Source organism: Hermetia illucens, chromosome 3 (assembly GCF_905115235.1).
Source record: "Hermetia illucens chromosome 3, iHerIll2.2.curated.20191125, whole genome shotgun sequence".
Lineage (NCBI taxonomy): Eukaryota > Metazoa > Arthropoda > Insecta > Diptera > Stratiomyidae > Hermetia > Hermetia illucens.
The window spans coordinates 19,118,072-19,138,769 of NC_051851.1; the positions used below are offsets into that span (position 1 = coordinate 19,118,072).

Below are 20,698 nucleotides of genomic sequence, written 5' to 3' on the forward strand. Positions count from 1 at the left end.
TTTTAGTTATTGACAGGAAAACCCCCCTTAAGTTCACCCTAGAATCACAATGTAGCAACAGCAATGTAGGCTATAGTATAGATCATGATCCTGCCAAATTTGGTGAAAATCGCAATATTACTAACAAAGTTATACTAGGTCAAATCTGCGCTCCTCTGCAAATTCAAGACTATGAATGTCAATATCACTTGAAAGTGGCTATTTTCACATAATATATGCATATTTTACGTGCTACATGCTAATGGGACAAATGCACACCCAAATCTCTTTGTAAAAGAAACACACAAAACCTTTCATACCTGAAGCATCTAGCTTCCGGTTTCCCGACTTGTTTATACATATAGTGGGAGTGGGAGTTAATTGTCCAATTCAAAATTGCTGCATTTGGGCCGAAAACCAACCTGAAAATTATCAAGAGGTATTGCTTAACAGATTGCTTATTATCTGAAATCGAAACTAGAAAGAAGAATTCGATCCTAAAAAGTTTTGATTTTAAGAAGATACCATACAGAACCGAAAAGATGAACTTATTGGGAAATCATTTTACTGGGCGATTGATTTCACATCACCACAATGGGACAGTTTTTTTATGGGCCATTTTTTGTGGAGCTATCTGAGTCTTCTGGTTTTCAGTGATAAGCCAGATTCAGTCGACACTTTGGAAGTCAGCACTATTTGCTTTATTTATGAGATACAAAGTGCTATCTATGTTCGAACGCATGGTCCAAAATTGAACCTGATGGAGAATTTAAAACGTAGCCGCAGGTAAATGCCATAAGTTGTCCTTTCCAATCGTAATAAAATGTTCACAATTTACTTCGATTTCTTCTTCTCCATCTTCAGCCTCCGTCCCGTTCAGAGGCGTTGTCGGCTCGTCTTCATTGGTCCTGCCAGTCTGCCTTGTCAAAGGTCTGATCAAGCCACCGTTTCTTCGGCCGACCTTTTGGTGGTTTTTCATAGACTTCGACTTCAAGTTAACAACTTGTTAGCACTGATGAAGGGAACAAGTAGTTCCCGAAATATCGGTATTTGCAAGAATAAATATCCACACCAACGAAAAAGAAACAACAAGTTTTTTATTATTTCAGCAAGTGGCTGCCGAAATAGGTATTCGGGGAAATAAACTAAAATCATTGACAAAAAGAAAATCTGTTTGTTTGTTCGGACATGAATTCTGACAATGCAAATACGCCGGGCGCAACACGCAATACCGTCCCATGTTTGTTTGATTTTCAGTTTCCAGGATGAACCATGCATCAGTATGAGAACACGTGAAGTTTTGTAAAATAACACGTAAAGGACTGAAGTGTTGAACGCATATGCCAACCTCTCCTCGCCTGGCTAGCGAAGACGCAAGCAAACGTCTGTTGACAGAATATTTCAGAGGAGCTTCAATATTTGCGGACGGACTTTCATGGCCAATTACCCCTAATTTCTAGGTTTTTGGGACAGATCTCCCCTCCTGGTCGTTTTTGACTTCAGAATGGTCTTTTGGCCATCGACCAATCCCAGTTTATCATTACAAAAAACAATTCTGTAGAGGGGAGATTAGCAAAAAGGCATCGCAACGAATAATCAAAAGAATCGTAAATCGTCTAATAGAAAGAACTTTAATATTTCAAGCAATTTGATTTTTATTACAATAATTACGCATAACTTTCAATAATAAAACTATTCTTTCATTTCTCTATTTGGCATTAATTTTATTATCCTTGTAGCTGGTACGGTTGATATCGTTAATATGTTGAAAATGTCGCCTCAATAAGGCATTGTAGATAAGGTTCCATTATATGTATAGATATCGTAAACAACACTTAAATCTAAATAATTTAAAAAAGGATTGTGCTACGGTCACCATGAGTAAAATGCTATTAATATTGAATTCTAGCACGTTGTCCCCCTATTGCGGAACGGGTTGAGTAATATCAAACATTTGTCTCATAAATTATAAGCTAAGCTTTCAATAGAAACAAATACATATGGAAATAGCTCAAAATGGCCAAAAAAACAGATAAAAAATAAAATTAAACAAAAAATATACTTGTATAAAAATTGCACTATTGTTTATGAATTTGCTGCACTGTTGCTGTTTTCGCCTTTAGAATATTGTGTTCCGTTTTGTTATTGTTGCTAATGATGTCATTTTAATCTTTTGTTCTCTGCAATTGAATCCAGGTCGATTTATCTAGTAAACACTCACTCAGGCTTGAACGTTCATCCATTCGAATCTTGGATTTTTGGAATGCGTGATGGGTAAGCTAATTGTATCTATGAATTTCCACTCGTCATTACACTTTTCTACACCTATAAGACTACAATATGGGATTTTATGAATTGCTTGTCGCAGTTCATTCACGCATCGTGGCTCGCGCCCCATTAGCTGCCGCGTGCAAGTATCTAAAGTAGCAGCATGAGCTACTATGAATATGTTCCCCGCTGGAGGAAGGAAATATGGCCAGGATTAGCATGGCAGCATTAAATTAACTTTCCAAACAACTTACTTGTACTCCGGAGTATTTTCTCAAAGGCTTCATAATTCCTAATGTAGAACTCTTCACAAGTCTCTTTTATGCACAAGTCCAAACTGTCTTTATCCATGATTGGGTTATAGTTGTGGTTGATGTTATAATTTGCTTCAGCTAGTTCTTCTTTTGTAACCCAGTCAGGGGTTCCGTCCTGATACCAAGTCATCCATTCAAATAATGCAGGCTCAATGTTGATGGGGAGACGATCTTTGAGTTGTAGACCTGACAGCGAAAAGGGAAAATAAGGTTGTGCATTGGAATAATATAGTAGCAGAGAATTAGTTTGAATCCTACCTTCTAATGCACTAGAACAAGTTTGAATACAGCGAAATGATGGTGAACAATAAACAGAGTCTATCGTCACTCCTGACTCGCGCATCCCTTCTCCCACTAGCTTGGCTTGATACACCCCAACATTCGTTAGAGGCGAATCACACTGCCAGCCCTCTGGGCAATTAATCCTTCAAATTAGAATGTAAACGTTACTCCACAACTTTAATCTTTCTTATTGTCACTTTCACCTTACCTTTTCGGTAAGCTTTTTGGCATATTTAAATCTTTTCTTAAATAGTTGCCGAACTCATCGAAACAATACGGTATCCATGTGCCGAATGTGAAATCAATCCGTTCGCCATGTCGCATTATGTAGATTTTTCGATTTGATGATGACTCTTGAAGTTCATCCCGGCAACCACCGCTATCCGATATCATTGGACTAACGCTACTGTTTATTGTCGTTTCTGCATCGTTATTGGTCGTCGATGTTGTTGAAATATCACAGTTGAATACATGATTTTTCTGATTTGCATTGTTTGCCATTTCTGGTGTTTCATCGATTGAATTCATTTCTGTTGGATAAAATTGCGCCTGTGGTCCTGGAATCGAAAATATAATAATAAGGTTAATTTCCGCTACAGCCACTGCTGAATTTTATCGTCGTTTGTTTTATAGGGTGTCCTTTTTCTTTACTATTTCGACGGGAAAAAAACAAACTCGAATGCATCATTTCGTTGGCTTGTTTTACGGCTTGGATAGAGAGCCCTGGTTCATTTGAATAGGTCCCGGTGATGGAGAATGAATCTAGTACACTAATGTTCAATGCATATTACCTACCTTGGTGGATACAAACTCTCGGTGTGCGCCACCCCGGTGATCTTTCTGTGCATGGCAGACTAAACACCGCTTAACACAACGTCTAAGCGACCGGGAGGAGGCATGTAACATAATGACAGAATACAAATCAGCCAAAAGGAGACTCCGCAGCGCAATAAACAAGAGCAAAGCTCGCTGTTGGCAAGATCTGGTCGACGAGGTGAATGGGGCTCTGCGGAAACCCTATTCACTTAAGGCCGAGCAGATGGACCGAATTGTAAGGGTACTCTTCCCTGCACACCCCGTATAGGATGATGACGTCGGCGCGGGGAACGCAGAGGACTGTCCACTTTTCTTTATAAAAGAGTTGGAACAGACAGTCATCTCTATGAAAAGCAAGAAGAATTGTCATGCAAGTTGTGGAAGCTGTTCGACGAGCGGAGGCACATAGCCGCCGAACTCGACGAGTGGTGCTCCTCGTAACGCTTGACGTCAGAAACGCCTTTAATTCCGTAAGATGGAAAGACATTCTAGGAACAGTAGACAATAATTTCAACGTGCCAAACTATCTCTTACGGGTATTGAGGGACTATCTGAGGAACCGCTCCCTGCTCTATGAAACACTAGAGGGTCAAAGGAGGATGGAAGTCACGTCGGGGGTAGCACAGGGATTCATCCTCGGGTCGGACCTCTGGAACGCTACCTATGATAGTCTACTTAAACTCGACATGCCAGAAGCGTCGCGTCTGGTCGGCTATGCAGATGATGTCGCGGGGCTTGTTGCTGGACGCACTGTCGAACAGCAGACTCGGCATATTGATGCGACAGGTAAGCGTATGAATGACTACTCATGGTTTCATCCTTGCACTAGAAAAAACCGAAGTAGTCATCCTGACTAAAAAGAGAATTCCGACCCTGCGTCCCACATCGTTCGGCGAGTCGATAATCGAGTCAAAATCAGCGATAAAGTACCTCGGGTTTACTCTTGACTCAAAGATAAACTTTTTTGAGCAAAATTAATTAAAGCAGCAGCGAACAAGACTGCAGCTGGAGTTTCGGCGTTTAGTAGGCTAATAGCAAACATGGGGGGTCCTACGTCTAGCAAGCGTAATGAGTTCAATGCAGTCTATCTTGTTCTATGGCGCAGAGGTATGCGTACCGCACTATCTCTGAACCGGCCGTGATGGTGATCGTGGGAGTGATCCCCGTTGCCCTCTTTGCTAAGGAGCGTCAAGCCATATACAAGCGCAAAAGAGATGAACCACGGGAGGTGGTTGCTCGCGAAGAACGGCAACGCACTTTAGACGAATGGCAGCTCTCGTGGCAAAATGAAACTAGAGACAGATGGACTGTGCGGCTCATCGGCAACTTAGGCGCTTACCAATTTTTAAGTGGGCATGGAAGTTTTTAGTCTTACCTGCACAAGGAAAGGCGCGATCTCCGGATTATGTGTTTTGCAATGGAGTTGTGGACGACGCCCACCACACTTTTTTTCTTGTGGAAAGTGGGATGGGGTTCGTCAGCAGCTCTATTTAAACACAGGGGATCTCTCTCCAAGCAACATTGTCGAAGAGATGCTAAGGAGTGCTGACAGGTGGAGCCGTGTTGCCCATTACGTTCGGGCCCTTCTCGTTGCTAAGAAGATAGAGCTCGACCGGTGGAGGAGCCGAATGGCAGGGGGTTCCATGAACTGACAGTTGCCTTCCTCCTCTCCCCTCCCTGATTTGAAGGCTCCGCAAGGCGGGAGAGTTCGGGGACTAGCCCGAAGTAATGTGACAAACGGTTCCAAGCTAGCTCTCTGACGGTGGGGAGGTGTTTAGTTGGTAGTCCGACGACGTACCGAACCGGGAGTCCAACACTGTGTGCGTAAATGCATTCACCTACCCTATAAAAAATATATTACCTACCTTCTCGAGAGGGAACTCAGTAAGGAAGATCCTTTATAGTACCGAGACTACAACTGAATATACAGTAGGGTAGGTAGGTAGGTATCAGTGGCCACTCCGAGAAGCCTGATCAGCACTGTTGTGCGCCGTTTTGATGCCATAAACGCCTAAGACCGTGACTGCTGTTATGGGAGCAGGGAGGCAGAGTCTAACCGGCTCGGATCTTCAGAGCCAGCCCGTAGCATTCACGGAAGAAAAGCAGTTCTCCTACCCTACGCCAGAAATCTATTTGAGGTCCCAAAGAATGGTTTACCCAGTGTCCGTAGCCTGACTCTAGTTAGAGCTGGGCAATCGCAGAGAAATTGCATGAGGGTTTCCCTTCCTTCTCCGCAGCTTCGGCAATGCGAATTGTAGGGTATGCCGAGCCTGGCTGCATGGTCCCCTATGGGCCAGTACCCCGTTCAGATCGCCGTGATCTTGAATGCATTTGCACGCGTCTGGCATAGGTGCTCTCGTGATCGCCCTATGTTATAGACGGGCCAAATTTTCTTTGACTTAGCACGGCTCGTAAGCCTTCGCCATCTTAGGCCCGCGGCTGCTAGGTAGTGCGAGTAGACTCGGCCGCCGACAACCACCAACTGTATTCACTGAAGGGCTGCCACGAGCAGAGCCTCGCCTGGCCAATCTGTCAGCCTGCTCATTCCCCTCTATGTTCCCATGCCCGGGAACACAGAGGAGGGTGACCTTGAGCGTGCCGGTTCAGCGCGTCTCTACATTGCCCCACCATTGTGGAAGATGTCGCTCAGTACAAGGCCTTGATGGCTTTCGGTCAGAATGGGTATGTTACGCTTGAGACTCAAATCTCGCTCCAGCCATCGACAGACTTCCAATATCGCCAGTACTTCCGCTTGGAATACACTGGCGAAACCTGGGAGATCATACGACTTGGATACACTGTGTGTATTCAAGAAAACCCTCGCGCCGACTCCAGAGGCCATCTTTGATCGGTCGGTAAAAAATACTGAGTCATAACCTTTCAACACGCCGCCAGTCGCCACTTTGTCCTCGTTGGAAAGTCCATAGCAAAGTTTCTCGTGAAGTTCAGCTTGCGTGTCGCATAGTCCGCGGGGAATGCCCAGATTTCCCGAGGTACTTCGTCTAGTATGTAGTTGTGGCCGTAGGACTTCGCTGCCCAGCATTCAGACTCACGTAGTCTGACGGCACTGCACGCTTCAACGTATTTAATGTGGAGGTCTAGGGAGAGGAGATGGAGGAGAGAACATCTGGTTTCTTTGAATCCTATTAAGCTTCGTCCTATTGTACTTTTTTTTTCAAAGCCTGCTAACATACAATAGAGCCATACTTTAGGATTGGATGCACCACAGCGGTGAATATTCAAAGAACCATACTCGGCCGAAGACCCCATTTCTTTGCAAAGGTTCTCTAGCAGACATAGAAGGTCATGCAAGCCCTCTTAACCCTCAGTTCTATGTTCAATTTCCAATTTAAATTTAGATCCAGGATTACACCCAGATACTTTACATTGGAGGAAAGAACCAGTCTCTGTTCATTCAGCCGTGGTAGGTGGAATTCAGGTACCTTTGCCTTGGTGGTGAATAGCATCAGTTCTGTTTTGGTTGGATTTATACCGAGTCCGCGTCTTGCGCCCACAGACACACCTTTCGCAATCCTCCTTCCATGATGTCGTAGAATATAGAGAAGAGTTACGAAAACGATGCGATGGTAAACTTGGGAATAGAAAAAATACCGGGAGAAGAACTTGCGCCCAGGGGGCCGCAATCTAGAGAGAAGATTCAAAACGGCTCGGTTCATATCCTCAATCGATGTTCCTTTTATTTCAAATCTTTAGGAGGCAAGTCCTTCGTACCTCGGCATCCTCTGGCCATAGTAATTAAAAATGCCCCTTTTATATGGTGCAAGTTCCTCGGGGAACTCGGAGCAAAGGGAAGATATCCTCAAATTACAGAATCAGCAGCGAGAGTTCATTATATAATTACATGATCCAATTTAGTTCATTCTTGTCCCAATGGGAAAAAAATATAACCGAAATGTCCAAAAAAAATGTTCACATCCAATCCCTATTCCACAAAAGCTTTCTTGGAAAGATTCCAGAAAATGAAATGAGATTTTAACACCTTCACTATCCATTAAGAACTGCCACAGCCACCTGGTTCCGGATTATTTTATTGTTTTAAATGAACAATTTATATATACATACGCCAATAAATATGTGCTTTATGGTTTCTAATTTACTTGAAAATTTTTGTCCAAATTGTTTACAATCTGCTTACATCATCCACGTACGGACCGCGGAAATATGATTTCAAATATATTTAACGTGGAAGGACGATGACTCCGTTCGGAGTATTCGTTATGCTACTCTTGCAATTTTTTCAATCCGCTCTGATCGCACTGGACGCTGTAAAGTATCAAATTCTTCAGGAAAGCTATCACACGCGCAGCGCAAAAATATACCAAGCGCCGAAAACGTAATACTAAAATCTTCAATGTCATCAAAATTTGCACGAAGGCTTTCAAGCTATTTTTACTTTTTCATCACTTGCGAGAATCTCTCCAGAACATTGTGGACATCGAAATAACAGAAATTCCCTCATTCTTTGCTCAGAGAATTTCGTGACCAGCGCGCAACAACAATCCCAGGCTGCATTATGCAGTATTCAGCTGTTTTGCAACAGTATATAAAAGAATTTTGTAGAAAGAGCGAAATGATCATTTATGAATCATAAATGAATGAATGGAGAAGGGAAGGATTATGTGGAAAAGATGGCATGAAGGTCCTGGGAATTTTACGCGAGTACCTGTCCTATAGGCATAATCCCCCCCCCCCCCCCCCATCAGAACCCTACCGTGACTGGCGCAGTGGTACGGTTTTATACTGAGTGCAGGCTCGGCAGTTGTATCTAACATCTCTGTCGCAACTAAGAGGTACGGCTCCCGAGTTGTACAACGCAACTCCACATTTGAGCCCACAAGGAGCTCTGCCCGGGAAGTGGACATACCTACAACCACCATAAAACTCGCACAAGGGGGCTAATCGCAAATAATCGAACCAAGAGCATATCCTCCACGAAGTCTCCCAGGAAATATGCTTTCAAAGGGCCATCCCGGTTTACATGGTACCAGAAAAACTTCGGCGAGGCTTTACAGTACTTCTGATGAGTGCCTTGTAAACTCGGGTGTGATAGCGCTCTTCGAGTACGTGGGAAAGTGGAAAGGACGACGGCAAAAGGAGGAGGCACGGCTTGGCATCAGAGAATGAGGAAACAAAAGAATTTGCATGTCGTAAAACCGTGCATAATACAGGGTAGTTCGAGGGAAGCCAGCTGAAGACTATTATAAAGCATTCCAGGTGCAGATAGGACGGCAGGACGCCATCGTCAACATCGAGCATTTAAAACCGACATTTATGGTGAAAGACATCATCTCAAGCATTAGGAATCTTTCAAGCATATGAATTGCGGAGGGACGTGATTTGTCATCGGTGATCCGACGCGAGTACATGAGCACGCCGGACCTGTTGCGCAGATTGTGATTGACAGTAAATTATTTTCAGTACCTTGACTTATTATTAACTTGAAGATTTACTTTTGACTTAAAAAACCTTCAAAGTAAACACGAGATCCATCGGATTCAGAAACGTGATTATGAAGATAAAAGTGGAGTGGGCGGGCCATTGAATATTACGCCTATCATCTCATGTGCACTAAACGTGTCAATCGATAATTACAGAGAATATGAATCATTACCGATGACAAAATATTTTGTTTTATTGGGAAATCGAAATTCTTGCAGGTGCTTCCAGTTATTGGATAGACTTTATGACTATGAAGCAGCACGGCCTGGGAAGAGTTAGTATTGGCCCTACCGTTAAGTAAGCAATACCTTATGAGAGTTGAGTCACTTTTCATTACACTACCAGAATCACTTTTCGAGAAAACCTGTTAGGGAATCAAGTTCCACGAAAATTGTTAGAAAACTGTTGATTAATTTTGTCGGAGGTTGTTAATTTATTAGCTCAACTGCCATTGTTCTGAGAGAACAAATATTCCAACTGCAGTCTTTAAATTTCAAAAACACATTAATTAATTGGGTCGTTAGCCAGGCCAATAATCAAGAATCTATTTGGAATAATCCAGCATCAAGTAACTGATAATAACTCGTTGACAATTTGGTATACGTACAATTGAATGTAATGTAAGTTGCACAATTTAAATAAGCACTAATCGGAATTAAACTTATAGGGATAATCTCCAGGCAGTTACTGAACTGAAACAAAGGTTGAAACTGTATATTATATAAACGACTTTCATAACAGTGTATAGTAAAAATATAGATAAGTAATCAAACAAATACTGAATTCATTGAGTATAAAATGGGTCTGTTATCGCTGACGTAGCATGACTATTCGTTTAGCTAATAATGCTCACGTTTCTCTTTCGGCCTTCAACGTCTATTGGTGCACCTTGCAGGTTTGACTTTTCGGAAAATTATAGAGAATGATTCATAGAATTGGTACTGATAAAGTTTTTTGTTATCATGCTTTTGCTCCTATATTTGTTGTTAAAATCTTGAAGGAGGCCCCGTTTCGTTTGATTCCTTGTTTATTGTATTATTTCACGGATCGCGCTAGGAAGTTGTGCATACGGTCGTTGGACGACAAAGTCTACTTTTGAATAAGAAACTTTGAATTTATCAAAAAATCAAGGGCGATTGGGAAAGCCATCCCAAGTTAAACTTCGCCAGAGAAGTTAAAATACAACGAAAGAACTGGTACGCACTCAAGCTGGGGTAGAATCCCGAAAGGTTGTAAGTTGAATCGAGTTCAACTTGTGACTAATTATTTGCTGCCCACACTTTACACGTGTGACAATATAGGGGAGCTGAAGACACTCTGCTGAAGCTGCTTCAACTGTAAGCTAAAACGCATCATCTCATCTGATGAGTCTCGAATATATCGAAGTCGGCAGGCATAAACATCATGAAAACCCTTTAGACAATATTCACTCGATGCACACATAATTGCGGACGAGAGAAATGCGATTGTGGTCATAGATCAAGAGGAGGAGTCCGATGAAGCAGCCATGGAAAAATTGAACGATGGCAACTTCCATGAACTCAATCTAACGGGGTGAAAAAAACGCCCAAGGAATGCGAAGGTTTCATTGGAAACCTTTCAACCATGAGAATGTCCAATCCAACCGTTCCAAGGATCATGTACCTGCCTAAAATCCATAGACCTTGAAATGAAACGAGGGAGATAATCACAACCAACTCTTTAACCTAAAAACTAGCGAAATGGCTGGTATCGAAGCTAAGCAGTTTTGGTAAACAAAAGCAAACACGCCAAAAGGCAAGGAAGACACCTCATTGAACGAAACTGCGAAAACCTGAAGGAAAAATCCAATGACGAAATGCCAGTATCCTTCGATGTGAAAGCTCTGTACCCTAGCATCCCTGTAAAGGTGGCACTCTTCTACCTGTGAAGAAGACCTCCTGAAGAGAAAAAGTTCACTTGATTGGAGAAAGGATGTTTGCCAAACGCGACACCTATTTCACCTTCAGAGGTAGATTCTACAAGACAACCTCAGGAGTTGCAATGGGTAACCCCCTTTCTCAAGTACCCAACGAAAGGTTCATCAAAAAAACGGAAGAGAGGATAGAAAAAGGGAATAATTCATCCATTTTGAGTGAAATTTGTGGATAATGTCTTTGCCGTGACCAAGGGATAATACGCAACCTGTGGGTTAGCAAGTCTTAACACTATCCACAAAAAGATTGCTTCCACAATGGAGACGGAAAAGGACCACCGCTTTCCTTTTTTGGATGTCAAAATAATAAACAGGGATGGAATGGTGGAGTGTGACATCTATAGAAAAACCCCAATAACCTCTAACCATTCATAGAATCAAAAAAATGGCCTCCATCAATTCGATGATCCATCGCATGTAAACGGTCCCGCTTGGTGAGGAACTCTTCGAAAAAGAGAATTCATCTTCGACACCGATCATATGAGGTACTCAAGGTGGCGGCGTGGAAGACGGGACAGCAACCCTGTCGGCTGAGCCAATACCCAAATGACCAAAGGGAAACCTCCACGAGGTGGCACCGGGAAACACTGTATTCACAATGGTTTGCTGGCCGTGATGCAGTCCTGAGGCCTGGCATGTCGGCTGACAGCAGCTTGGTACAAGACTATTGATAAAGTTGTCAAGTAATGTACTTTTCAGCTTAACATATTGGGCTCATTTAGTTCTGTGAATACAAATCAAGCATTGGTACAGACATTTTGGACCAATAGCGTGATTAAATTGAGGATTCGAGGGAGAAGGGTGAGTTTTGACATGTTTTCGGTATCGTAGGGTGTTCCACTAGCACATGTGCAGTATCCAAGCATGCCACAACAACCTCCAATTTATTGGAGGATAGTCGCCGGTTTATCGGGAGACGGCATAAGCTATTGGATCTTTGAGTGCGTTCCGAATCTAGCAGATCTCTAAAGGGATCGGACGATTGCATTGGCTTGGGAGGAATCTTTGGCGAACGCATGCTTTAGGGTTGAGAAACAGTCCAAGCATGCTTCCTATGCGTTCAACGGTGGAGTTAGACTCGAGGAGGCTGTGGTGTTACAATGAGTCAACCTGTTTGGCCGAAAGGCTTAGGTATTCTCAAGGAGAGTGCAATAGACACAGGTACCGCTAAGATGAACACAAAACCGATTCCCCGGAATGCGACCAATTCTATGTAGGACAAAAAAAACGACTTGTGGTTACCAGGATCAGAGAACGTATAAGGGAAGCAGATTTTGTTGATGTTTAGCTTCAGTCCAAATCTACTTGCCTCTCTTTCCAAAGTCATTCGGCCCAGGTCCATGACCCTTTTAAAGAGCAAACACACGTCATCAGCCTAGTTGAGGTGTTTGAAGAAACAAATAAGGACAGCATGAAGAATGTCACCGATAACAAGAAAAAATAAAGTCGGTGGCTAGATACAATCCCCTGCGTGCAGTACGTGTCATTTTGCGCCATCATATGAACGTTCTGATAATAGCTACTAGTTTCTCTGGAATGCCTCTTCTCCGTAGAGCACGCCAATTGTACTTCCTGTTCACGCTCTCGAAAACTCTTTGAGAATTGAAACAGGTGAAACGAAGATCTAAACTCCGCGCATTGTTCCAAAATTATCCGTAGAATGTTGATGGGTCAATGCATGGGGATCGAGAGCGGAAACCAGAAACCTATCGATCAAACTTTCGAGATGTTCTTTGATACGTTCCAGGATAATTTTAGAAGAAAAAAAAAACAAAAAAACCGTTTCCTTCTTTGCTAAAATTTTTTATTCTTTGCAATTATGCATATTTCAGCTGCTATTTGTCGCTTTATTATTGCTTAGGTTTGAATGATAATGAAGGTGACAAGTAGGCGCCGAAATACGAATATTTACAGATAAAATAAACTTTTAGTAAATGACGATAAAACCATTTTTATTTTTAGTTATTTACATAGCATGCTGGTCCAAAGTCTAGATAGGAGAGGAGGGTTTGAGGCAACGTCCTTTGTACTATTCTGATTAAAACGAAAGTAAATAGCTTGCGCTCAAGGTATGGGACAGCGAATCAATGCCTGACGATTGGCAACGAGGCATAATCTGTCTCATACATAAAAAGGGAGATATCACACAGTGCAGCAATTATAGAGGTATCACGTTGCTGAGTACCATCTATAAGATATTCTCCGCTATCTTGCTAGGCCGGATAGCCCCATACGCCCAGAACATCATTGGCCCATACCAAAGAGGCTTCACTCCAGACAAATCAGCAACAGATCAGATTTTCTCTCTGCGGCAGGCGATGGAAAAACTGTTGGAATATGGACAACAGTTGCACCATCTGTTCATCGACTTTAAAGCCGCCTATGATAGCATAGCCAGGGTAAAACTAACTGTACACGGCCATGAGAGAATTCGATATCCCGACGAAATTAATAAGACTGACTAGGCTGACCCTGACCAATGTGCGAGGCCAGATAAAAGCAGCAGGATCACTCTCAAGACCTTTCGACATCAACAACGGTCTACGACAAGGGGATGCGCTATCATGCGTCCTCTTTAACCTGGCCCTCGAGAAAGTAATCCGTGATGCTGAGGTGAATGCAAGAGGTACGATCCTCTTCAAGTCCACCCAACTACTGTCGACATCATGGGAAGAACCACCCGAGACGTACAAACTGCCTTCATCCAGATCGAGCAGGCGGCGCGAGATCTTGGGCTGCACATCAATGAAGCCAAGACAAAATATATGGTGGCAACGTCAGCACCGAAGACGAATCAATCAACAACATCAAACCGCACTGGTCAAACACAAACACGAAGAAGAATAAGGATAGGAGATTACAACTTCGAGACCGTTGACAATTTCTCCTATCTAGAGTCGAAAATCACAACCGATAACAACTACGATGATGAAATCCGCGCACGGTTGTTGTCAGCCAACAGAGCCTATTTCAGCTTACAAAGACTGTTCCGCTCGAAACGTCTCACCATAGGGTCAAAGCTCTTACTGTACAAGACTATGATCTTGCCAGTCCTCATGTATTCCTCGGAAACTTGGGTTCTTAGCAAGAAAAATTGCGAACTCTTGGCCGCGTTCGAGAGAAAAATCCTCCGAAGAATTTTTGGCCCCCTACATGAGGATGGACGATTCCGTAGCCTACACAATGACGAAATCTATGAGCGATACCATGACCGTCCGGTTGTGGATAAAATCCGGCTCAATAGGTTACGGTGGACGGGTCACTTAATCCGTATGGATGAAGATGATCCCACCCGGAAAGTCTATAAGGGCAATATCTATGGTGGAAAAAGAAGACGAGGCAGACCCTGTCTAAGATGGAGCGATGACGTGGGCTAGGACGCCAGACAGCAGTTAGGGATATCGAATTGGTGGACCTCGGCGCAAAACCGGAATGTCTGGAGTTCCTTATTAAGGCAGGCCTAGACCGGATACCGGTTGTTGCGCCGTTGTTGATGATGATAAATAAAAATAAAATTTACAGGAATACCAACCGGAAAGCAAAGAAAGCGATCGCTGCTACCCGGACGGTCCCTTTCAAAGATCTTTACAATAAATTGGACACTCGAGATGGCGAGAGAGATCTGTATCGGCACTTTAAAATCCTACACGAACGCACACAGGATATCGAACACTTCTGTTGCCGACCGATGAGCCACGACCGATTGATGGCCAGAATATTTCGAGCACTGCCGGCATTTTGTGAAATTGACACCTGTCAGCGCCACTGAAGTCAAGGAAGTAATAAAACAAATGAAATGAAGAAAAGCAACATCACATCTGAACTCTTGAAGGCCAAGAGCCGGGATCCAACATTTTGGCTTAGTGAGATCTTCAATCGTGTCATTGAGAAAGATTGAATACCGTCTGACTGAAAAAAAGCACCACCGTTCCATTATGGCGAAAGATGGATAGAATGTTCAAATCACCGTCCGATCCGATTGTCCCCTCATACCTTGACGATTTTTGAATGCATTTTTATCAACCGCTTTGGCGACATCGTTGAAATAACCGTGAATTGAGCCGGATTTGTCAAGAATTACTGACGCACTACATACCGCGCGGATACTCATGGAGAAGCATGGACCACTTTACATTACATTTCTGGATCTAGACAAGATGTTTGGGGTTCCACACATTTAGTATGCTCTGCGGCAAACCCTAGTACCAGAAGAACTCGTATGTTGGATTAAATTGCTCTACCTCGGTCCGAAAAGTAAAGTTCGAAGTGTAGTGGGTGTATAAAAACTGCTTCGTGTCTCTGTCGGTGTTCATCCAGTAAGCGCCCTGTCACCACTCCTCTTTGTTCTTGTTATGGACATTGTCACACAGGACATCTAACGCCCAGCGCCATATACACTGCATAATGGAGAAAATGTTTTTCTAGTGTCGCCTCATGCAGTACGGCCTCAGATTGAATCTGAATAGAACAGAATTTTCGTCGACCAATCCTAATGAAACAGGCACTATCGCTGTCAGTGGCGGTGACCTGCCCCGAACTGAGCGATTCAAATATATCGTGTCAGTGCTATCAGCCAACGTTATGACCAGCGTTATGGCATTGCTTCACGAAATAGCGCAAGATGTATGAAGTGCCGTTCCACAGCTGGTGTTCTTTGTAGTCGGCGTATCAACGAACGGCTCAAATCTAAAATTTACCGTAGTGTCGTCTTCCCTGTCGTTCTCTATGGTTCTGAGTGTTAACAGTAATCGTTGGCGCAACAATCCATATTGGATCAGGGCTTTGAAGTCTGTTAGAGCACTTCATTCAAGATCGAAACGATACACTATAGTATACTGTAGGAGGCAATGTGGTCAGTATTGTGCTCGCCCGAGATTATTACCCTGATTTGACTCAGGTACTCATTCACAGCTGAGTCGACTGGCATCCGGCGTCAAATCACAATACAAATCTCAACTCAACCGCGCCCTTCCGTACTATAGCCTTGTGCTCTAACCATTCAGCTATCCGGACACATGCTGAGTGTTGGCTGGCTATAAAAGTCAATGAGCGGCGCCTTACGGTAATGGAGACGAAAATGCTGCGTCGGCCCAGTGGAGTAACACAATATCCGTGATCGATATGAGGTTGCACCGATCGGACCCCTTTACATTCCCAATCCTGGCTAGCAAAGAGCATATTTTAATATTTGCGAACGGACCTTCACAACCAATTTTGCCAAGTTTTTAGATTTTTAAGATAGCTCTTCGTTCTTGGTCGTCTCCGGCCACTCAGGATGACCATTAGACCATCGACAAATCCCGTTAAATCATTACACGTGGTCAATTTGGTTGAAAACGGTCCCGTCGGCAGGGACCCATGCTTTTTCATGGATCTCTTTCCGTGTCAACCAGGTACTTTCAACGACCATTCAAGGGATATTAGAAGCCATATGTATGGGTCTAAAAAGGATTGAATATTTTCTTCTACCTACCTCTGTCATCATAATCGTTGCGTTTTACCACATTGTCTCCAACACCATTAGAAGTTCGATCTGCTGCCTCAATTACTTCAATCTCATCGGTAAATGTTATTGAAGGTGTCGCACAATTGCATAACTCAATAAGACGATGCAATGTCCAAGCATCCGATTCGGCTGTACGTTCTGTATAGTTTCCGGGTAGATGACCATCCATGCCTGTCAACCAAGATATTCCATCGACCCATCCATCTGTCGAATTTTCCAGCGCATCATTGCTTATATAAATGTAGTCACCATCACGTAACTCCAATTCATCCGTTTCACGGGGCGTATGAGGGAATATGACCTTGTGAACCTAACAGAGTGTAGGGAATAAGTTTAGGAAGTAGAAAATCAAAATGTTCTAATATTCGACTGATGTTACTCACCTGTTTTGTCGCCAGCCTCGCATCGCGTGAGTAAAGTCGTAGTTCCCAGCTTGATGCACAGGACGGATTCAAAGTTTCGACAAGAGCTTTCAACGAATTGAACTGGTTCGAAGGGAATTGGTAGGCGAGCGTTAGGTGAAGGGATTTTACATGCGGCTCCAGTGATATCGCTGTTTGTTTAAGATTGTAATGGTGAGAAATGAGAAAGCATTATTATTATTTCCTTCCACATATTATATTGACAAATAATGTTTTGAAAGCACGAATTCAAGTCAGCAAATATGAAAACTACTACAATTTGATAAACAGAATAATTGCGATCAAAATTCGAAATAATACAAGCGGAAAAAAGGTCTTTGCTGATATTAAAATAAAAGTTCAAAGAACAGCAACGTTTATTTGACTCTCTTTTATAGCTCCAGGCGCAACTCTTCTCATGATAGGTGGGCTCAAATACAATGTTGTTTGTTCCATGAGGGAGACAGTTGGTGGTAACGTCACAGTGTTAAACAGAGGCTCCATCGTTCGCTTTTTGAGTACCAGCTCAAATTGATGAAACCTGAGCTCACTTTTTGTAGACAAAGCTAAGTTTTGAGCCCTAATGCTGCCATCCAGGAGTCTGCGCGCATTCCAAAATGAAGGTTTTTGTAATCGAAAGGTTCGTCCTTACCCCAATTGTGAAAACAAAGTTTCAGTGCATCTAATGTAGAAGCTGCAAATTGCTCGCTTACAAATCAATTTCTAATTGATTTATAAAGTGTTTCCCCAAACAAAATATAGTTCATTAAGGTTAACAAAAAGCGATCCAAAAGTAGGGGGCTCGCCTCCCTTCGAATGAGTAGTGAACAAAAAATATCAAAGAGATCTATAGATGCAGCTAGGCAAGACTTTTCGACACTACAAACTGTTCTACTAAATTTGAATGGGAAATCAAACGAAAACAAGCCAAAGTCTCTATTTACAATAATCTTGGACAAGAAGTAGTAACCTTACATCGACTGCTACGCGGTATGCATCGATTCCCCGATGAAACTGCGCCACACCATGGAAAGCAAGCAACAATCGCATCGAGTTGTTCGTAAGTATCGCTAATGACTGTTGGCCCAAAGTGAGAGAATTTTAATCAACTTAGATTCCTACAGTACTAAGTAATGTGTTTGTTTCAAATTGTGTTACTTGAATTCGAGACTTCCTTGACGTACTGCAGTGCTAATCGCTTGAGGAAGTTCGCGTCGTCCTCGGCGACGAAGAACCCCATGAAATTGGGACTGGTGTAGAGTTCCAGCTTAAGCGGCCGATCGAGAACTGCTCCCGCGGAGTCTACTATTTGCTTCAGCGCTTTCGAGAGTTGCAGCGAGCATTCATCAGGAGCCTGCAAAACTCGACTCAACACGTATTTCTCACAATAGCCTGTGTCTGGACTCACCTTGAAAAACGACACAAGTGTTATGTGCGGCATGTAATTATGGGCACCATTCCATCCACAGATTTCCTTGGACTTGCCCCAGAAATCCTCCAGCTGACGAAGAAACGGTCCCGTAGGGCATGCATACAGTATGTACTCCCGCGGTTGGTATTCGTCCAAGAACGGATCATTAACGTGTCCGAGGAGCCAGTCTGACGCCAAATGAACTCCAGCGTTGCCGGTCGACGCCAAGGCTTTCTCACTAGTGACGGAAAAACGTTGAAAATCAGGATGAGTTTATGAGAATCGTCACGACGAAAAATCAATAAAACTATCGAGCCGAGAACTTACGCCCGATGCTTGGGAAAACCCATTTGCAGGAGGGTCTGCAGCGGCGTTGAATTCTGCTTCGAAGCTCTAGTTGGTGTCATGTTTTTCCGAGGCGGCAAAGTTGCCATTGTCAGTTTTTCTTCTTGGTATCAGTAGTGGAGAGGAGACAATCAGAACGAACGTGAATTTCGGAAGTGCACTTATTTTTGTTTACTGCGCAACATGTCAACCTGGTATGAGGCGACAGCTGTGACAACTGCAACTGAAGCCCGACTGGTGAGTTGCAACCAGGAAGGTGGATTTGAAATGGGCGCGTTCAGAGTTAATGTTTCGTTGGTGTGGTGCCTTTGATTTACCTCTTGCTGCTGTAAAATTATAATTTGAACAACATTGAGTGTAATGATAATGAAACTGAATCATGATCTCAACCAAAATCACATAGAAACTAGTGGGGTGACAGGAAGCTGGACGATATGAAAGATTTTGCGTATTTTTTAAAGACATTTGAGTTTGCATTTGTCCCTCAGGAGTTTGCCTAAGTCCGAGAAAAGGGTGGACTCAAATTGCATTCGCTGGTCAGTGATGATCACTGCAGGCTTTCGGTACCAGATTGGGCTGTAATGTCCTTCAGAGGTATTGCTTCAGGCCACCGCGTAAACCTGTCGATGATTGTGAGGCAATACCTGAAATCGTGCGAGTCTCGCAAAGGGCCTACGATGTCGAGGTGTATTGTGTGGAATCGCTGGTAGTGCGTGGGAATGAGCCCACTTCTTTTCTTACATGCCTGGTAACCTTACACTTCTGGCACTCTCTAGCTCAGAAGTTGACGTCCTTATTCATGGAGGGCCAGAAGTATTTTTCGGTGACTAACCGATTTGTCCTCCTGATGCCTGGATGCGCTAAGTCGTGAACCGCGTAGAACACTTCCTTGCGAAAGGTGGCAGGGGTCCCTTTTCCGAGCATTCGCAGCAAAAAGAGAGGTTCGAGCCGAAGACGAGCAACTCCCGAAATTCGTATGTGGAGTTGGATTTGAGCCTCTGAAGTACTGCGTCATCCTCCTGCGCCTTGGCGATACCCGAGAAGTCGAGTGTAGCGCGGATGTTAACCTCGGAGACACGTGAAAAAGCGTCAGCAACTACGTTATCCTTGCCGGACACGTGCTCTATGTCGAACGTGAACTGGCTTATAAAGCTCAGGTGTCGAAGCTGACGAGGGAACGCTTTGTCGGGCTTTTGTTTTACAGCATATGTGAGTTTAGTTTTTAGTTTTTAAAATCATTTTTATTTTTAAGAAATAGGTAACAATAGTATATAGATTGGAAAAATGAACAATAAAAAACAATCTTTTAAAATAACAAAAATAACTTAAATCTAATGGCCACTGTGGGCTCTCAAAATTTTTGAAAAAGCATATGTGAGAGGCTTATGGTCCATGAACACTATGAACGGCCTGCCTTCGAGGGAGAAACGGAAGTATTTAATGCTTAAGTACGCGGCGAGCAGTTCTCGATAGTAGGTGCTGTAGTTCCATTGAGCGGGGTTTAACTGTTTAGAGAAGAAGCTCAACGGCTGCCAGACTTGATTCGCCTTTTGGTAAAGAGCAGCACCTACTGCGATGTCAGAGGCATCAACAAAAAAGGCTACGAGTGCATCTTGTCGAGGAAATGCCAAGAGTGTAGTATCATTGTCGGGATTTGTCAAACGCGTGGACAGCTTCTCCAGACCACGCAATCTCTGGTGTGTCTTTTGTTTTGGGGCCAGACAAGTACGCGTTCAAAACGGACTGGTGTTGGGCGGCCTTGGGCAGGAAACGAAGATAGAAGTTTAGCATGCCCAAGAACTTCTTCAAATCCTTCAGAGTTTTCGGACGCGGATAGCTTGTTTTTGCTTGCACCTTGTTTGGGTCGGGCTGTCTTATGTCAGGGGAAATGAAGTGGCTGGGGAATCTCACCTGTGTCTAGAGAAACTTGCATTTATCAACATTTAGGACTAAACCGGCCTC

The 20,698-nt window shown here is 43.4% G+C and overlaps 1 protein-coding gene across 2 annotated transcripts; it reads right to left on the minus strand.

Annotated features, from left to right (window-relative positions):
- Nucleotides 1–1,591: 1,591 nt before the first annotated feature.
- Nucleotides 1,592–18,952, minus strand: LOC119651366 (protein UBASH3A homolog). 2 transcript variants are annotated; one of them, XM_038054940.1, is made up of 10 exons: nucleotides 18,719–18,952; nucleotides 18,389–18,629; nucleotides 18,139–18,334; nucleotides 17,956–18,057; nucleotides 16,963–17,132; nucleotides 16,547–16,889; nucleotides 3,052–3,400; nucleotides 2,820–2,986; nucleotides 2,502–2,747; nucleotides 1,592–2,436 (listed from the first exon to the last, which is right to left on the minus strand). In XM_038054940.1, the coding sequence occupies exons 1-10, from the start codon at nucleotides 18,823–18,825 to the stop codon at nucleotides 2,201–2,203; spliced, it is 2,157 nt and encodes a 718-aa protein (XP_037910868.1). In that variant the 5' UTR covers nucleotides 18,826–18,952; the 3' UTR covers nucleotides 1,592–2,200. The 2 variants fall into 2 exon arrangements, with proteins under 2 accessions (XP_037910868.1, XP_037910869.1); XM_038054941.1 differs by lacking the exon at nucleotides 17,956–18,057.
- Between the last annotated feature and the right edge of the window lie 1,746 nt (nucleotides 18,953–20,698).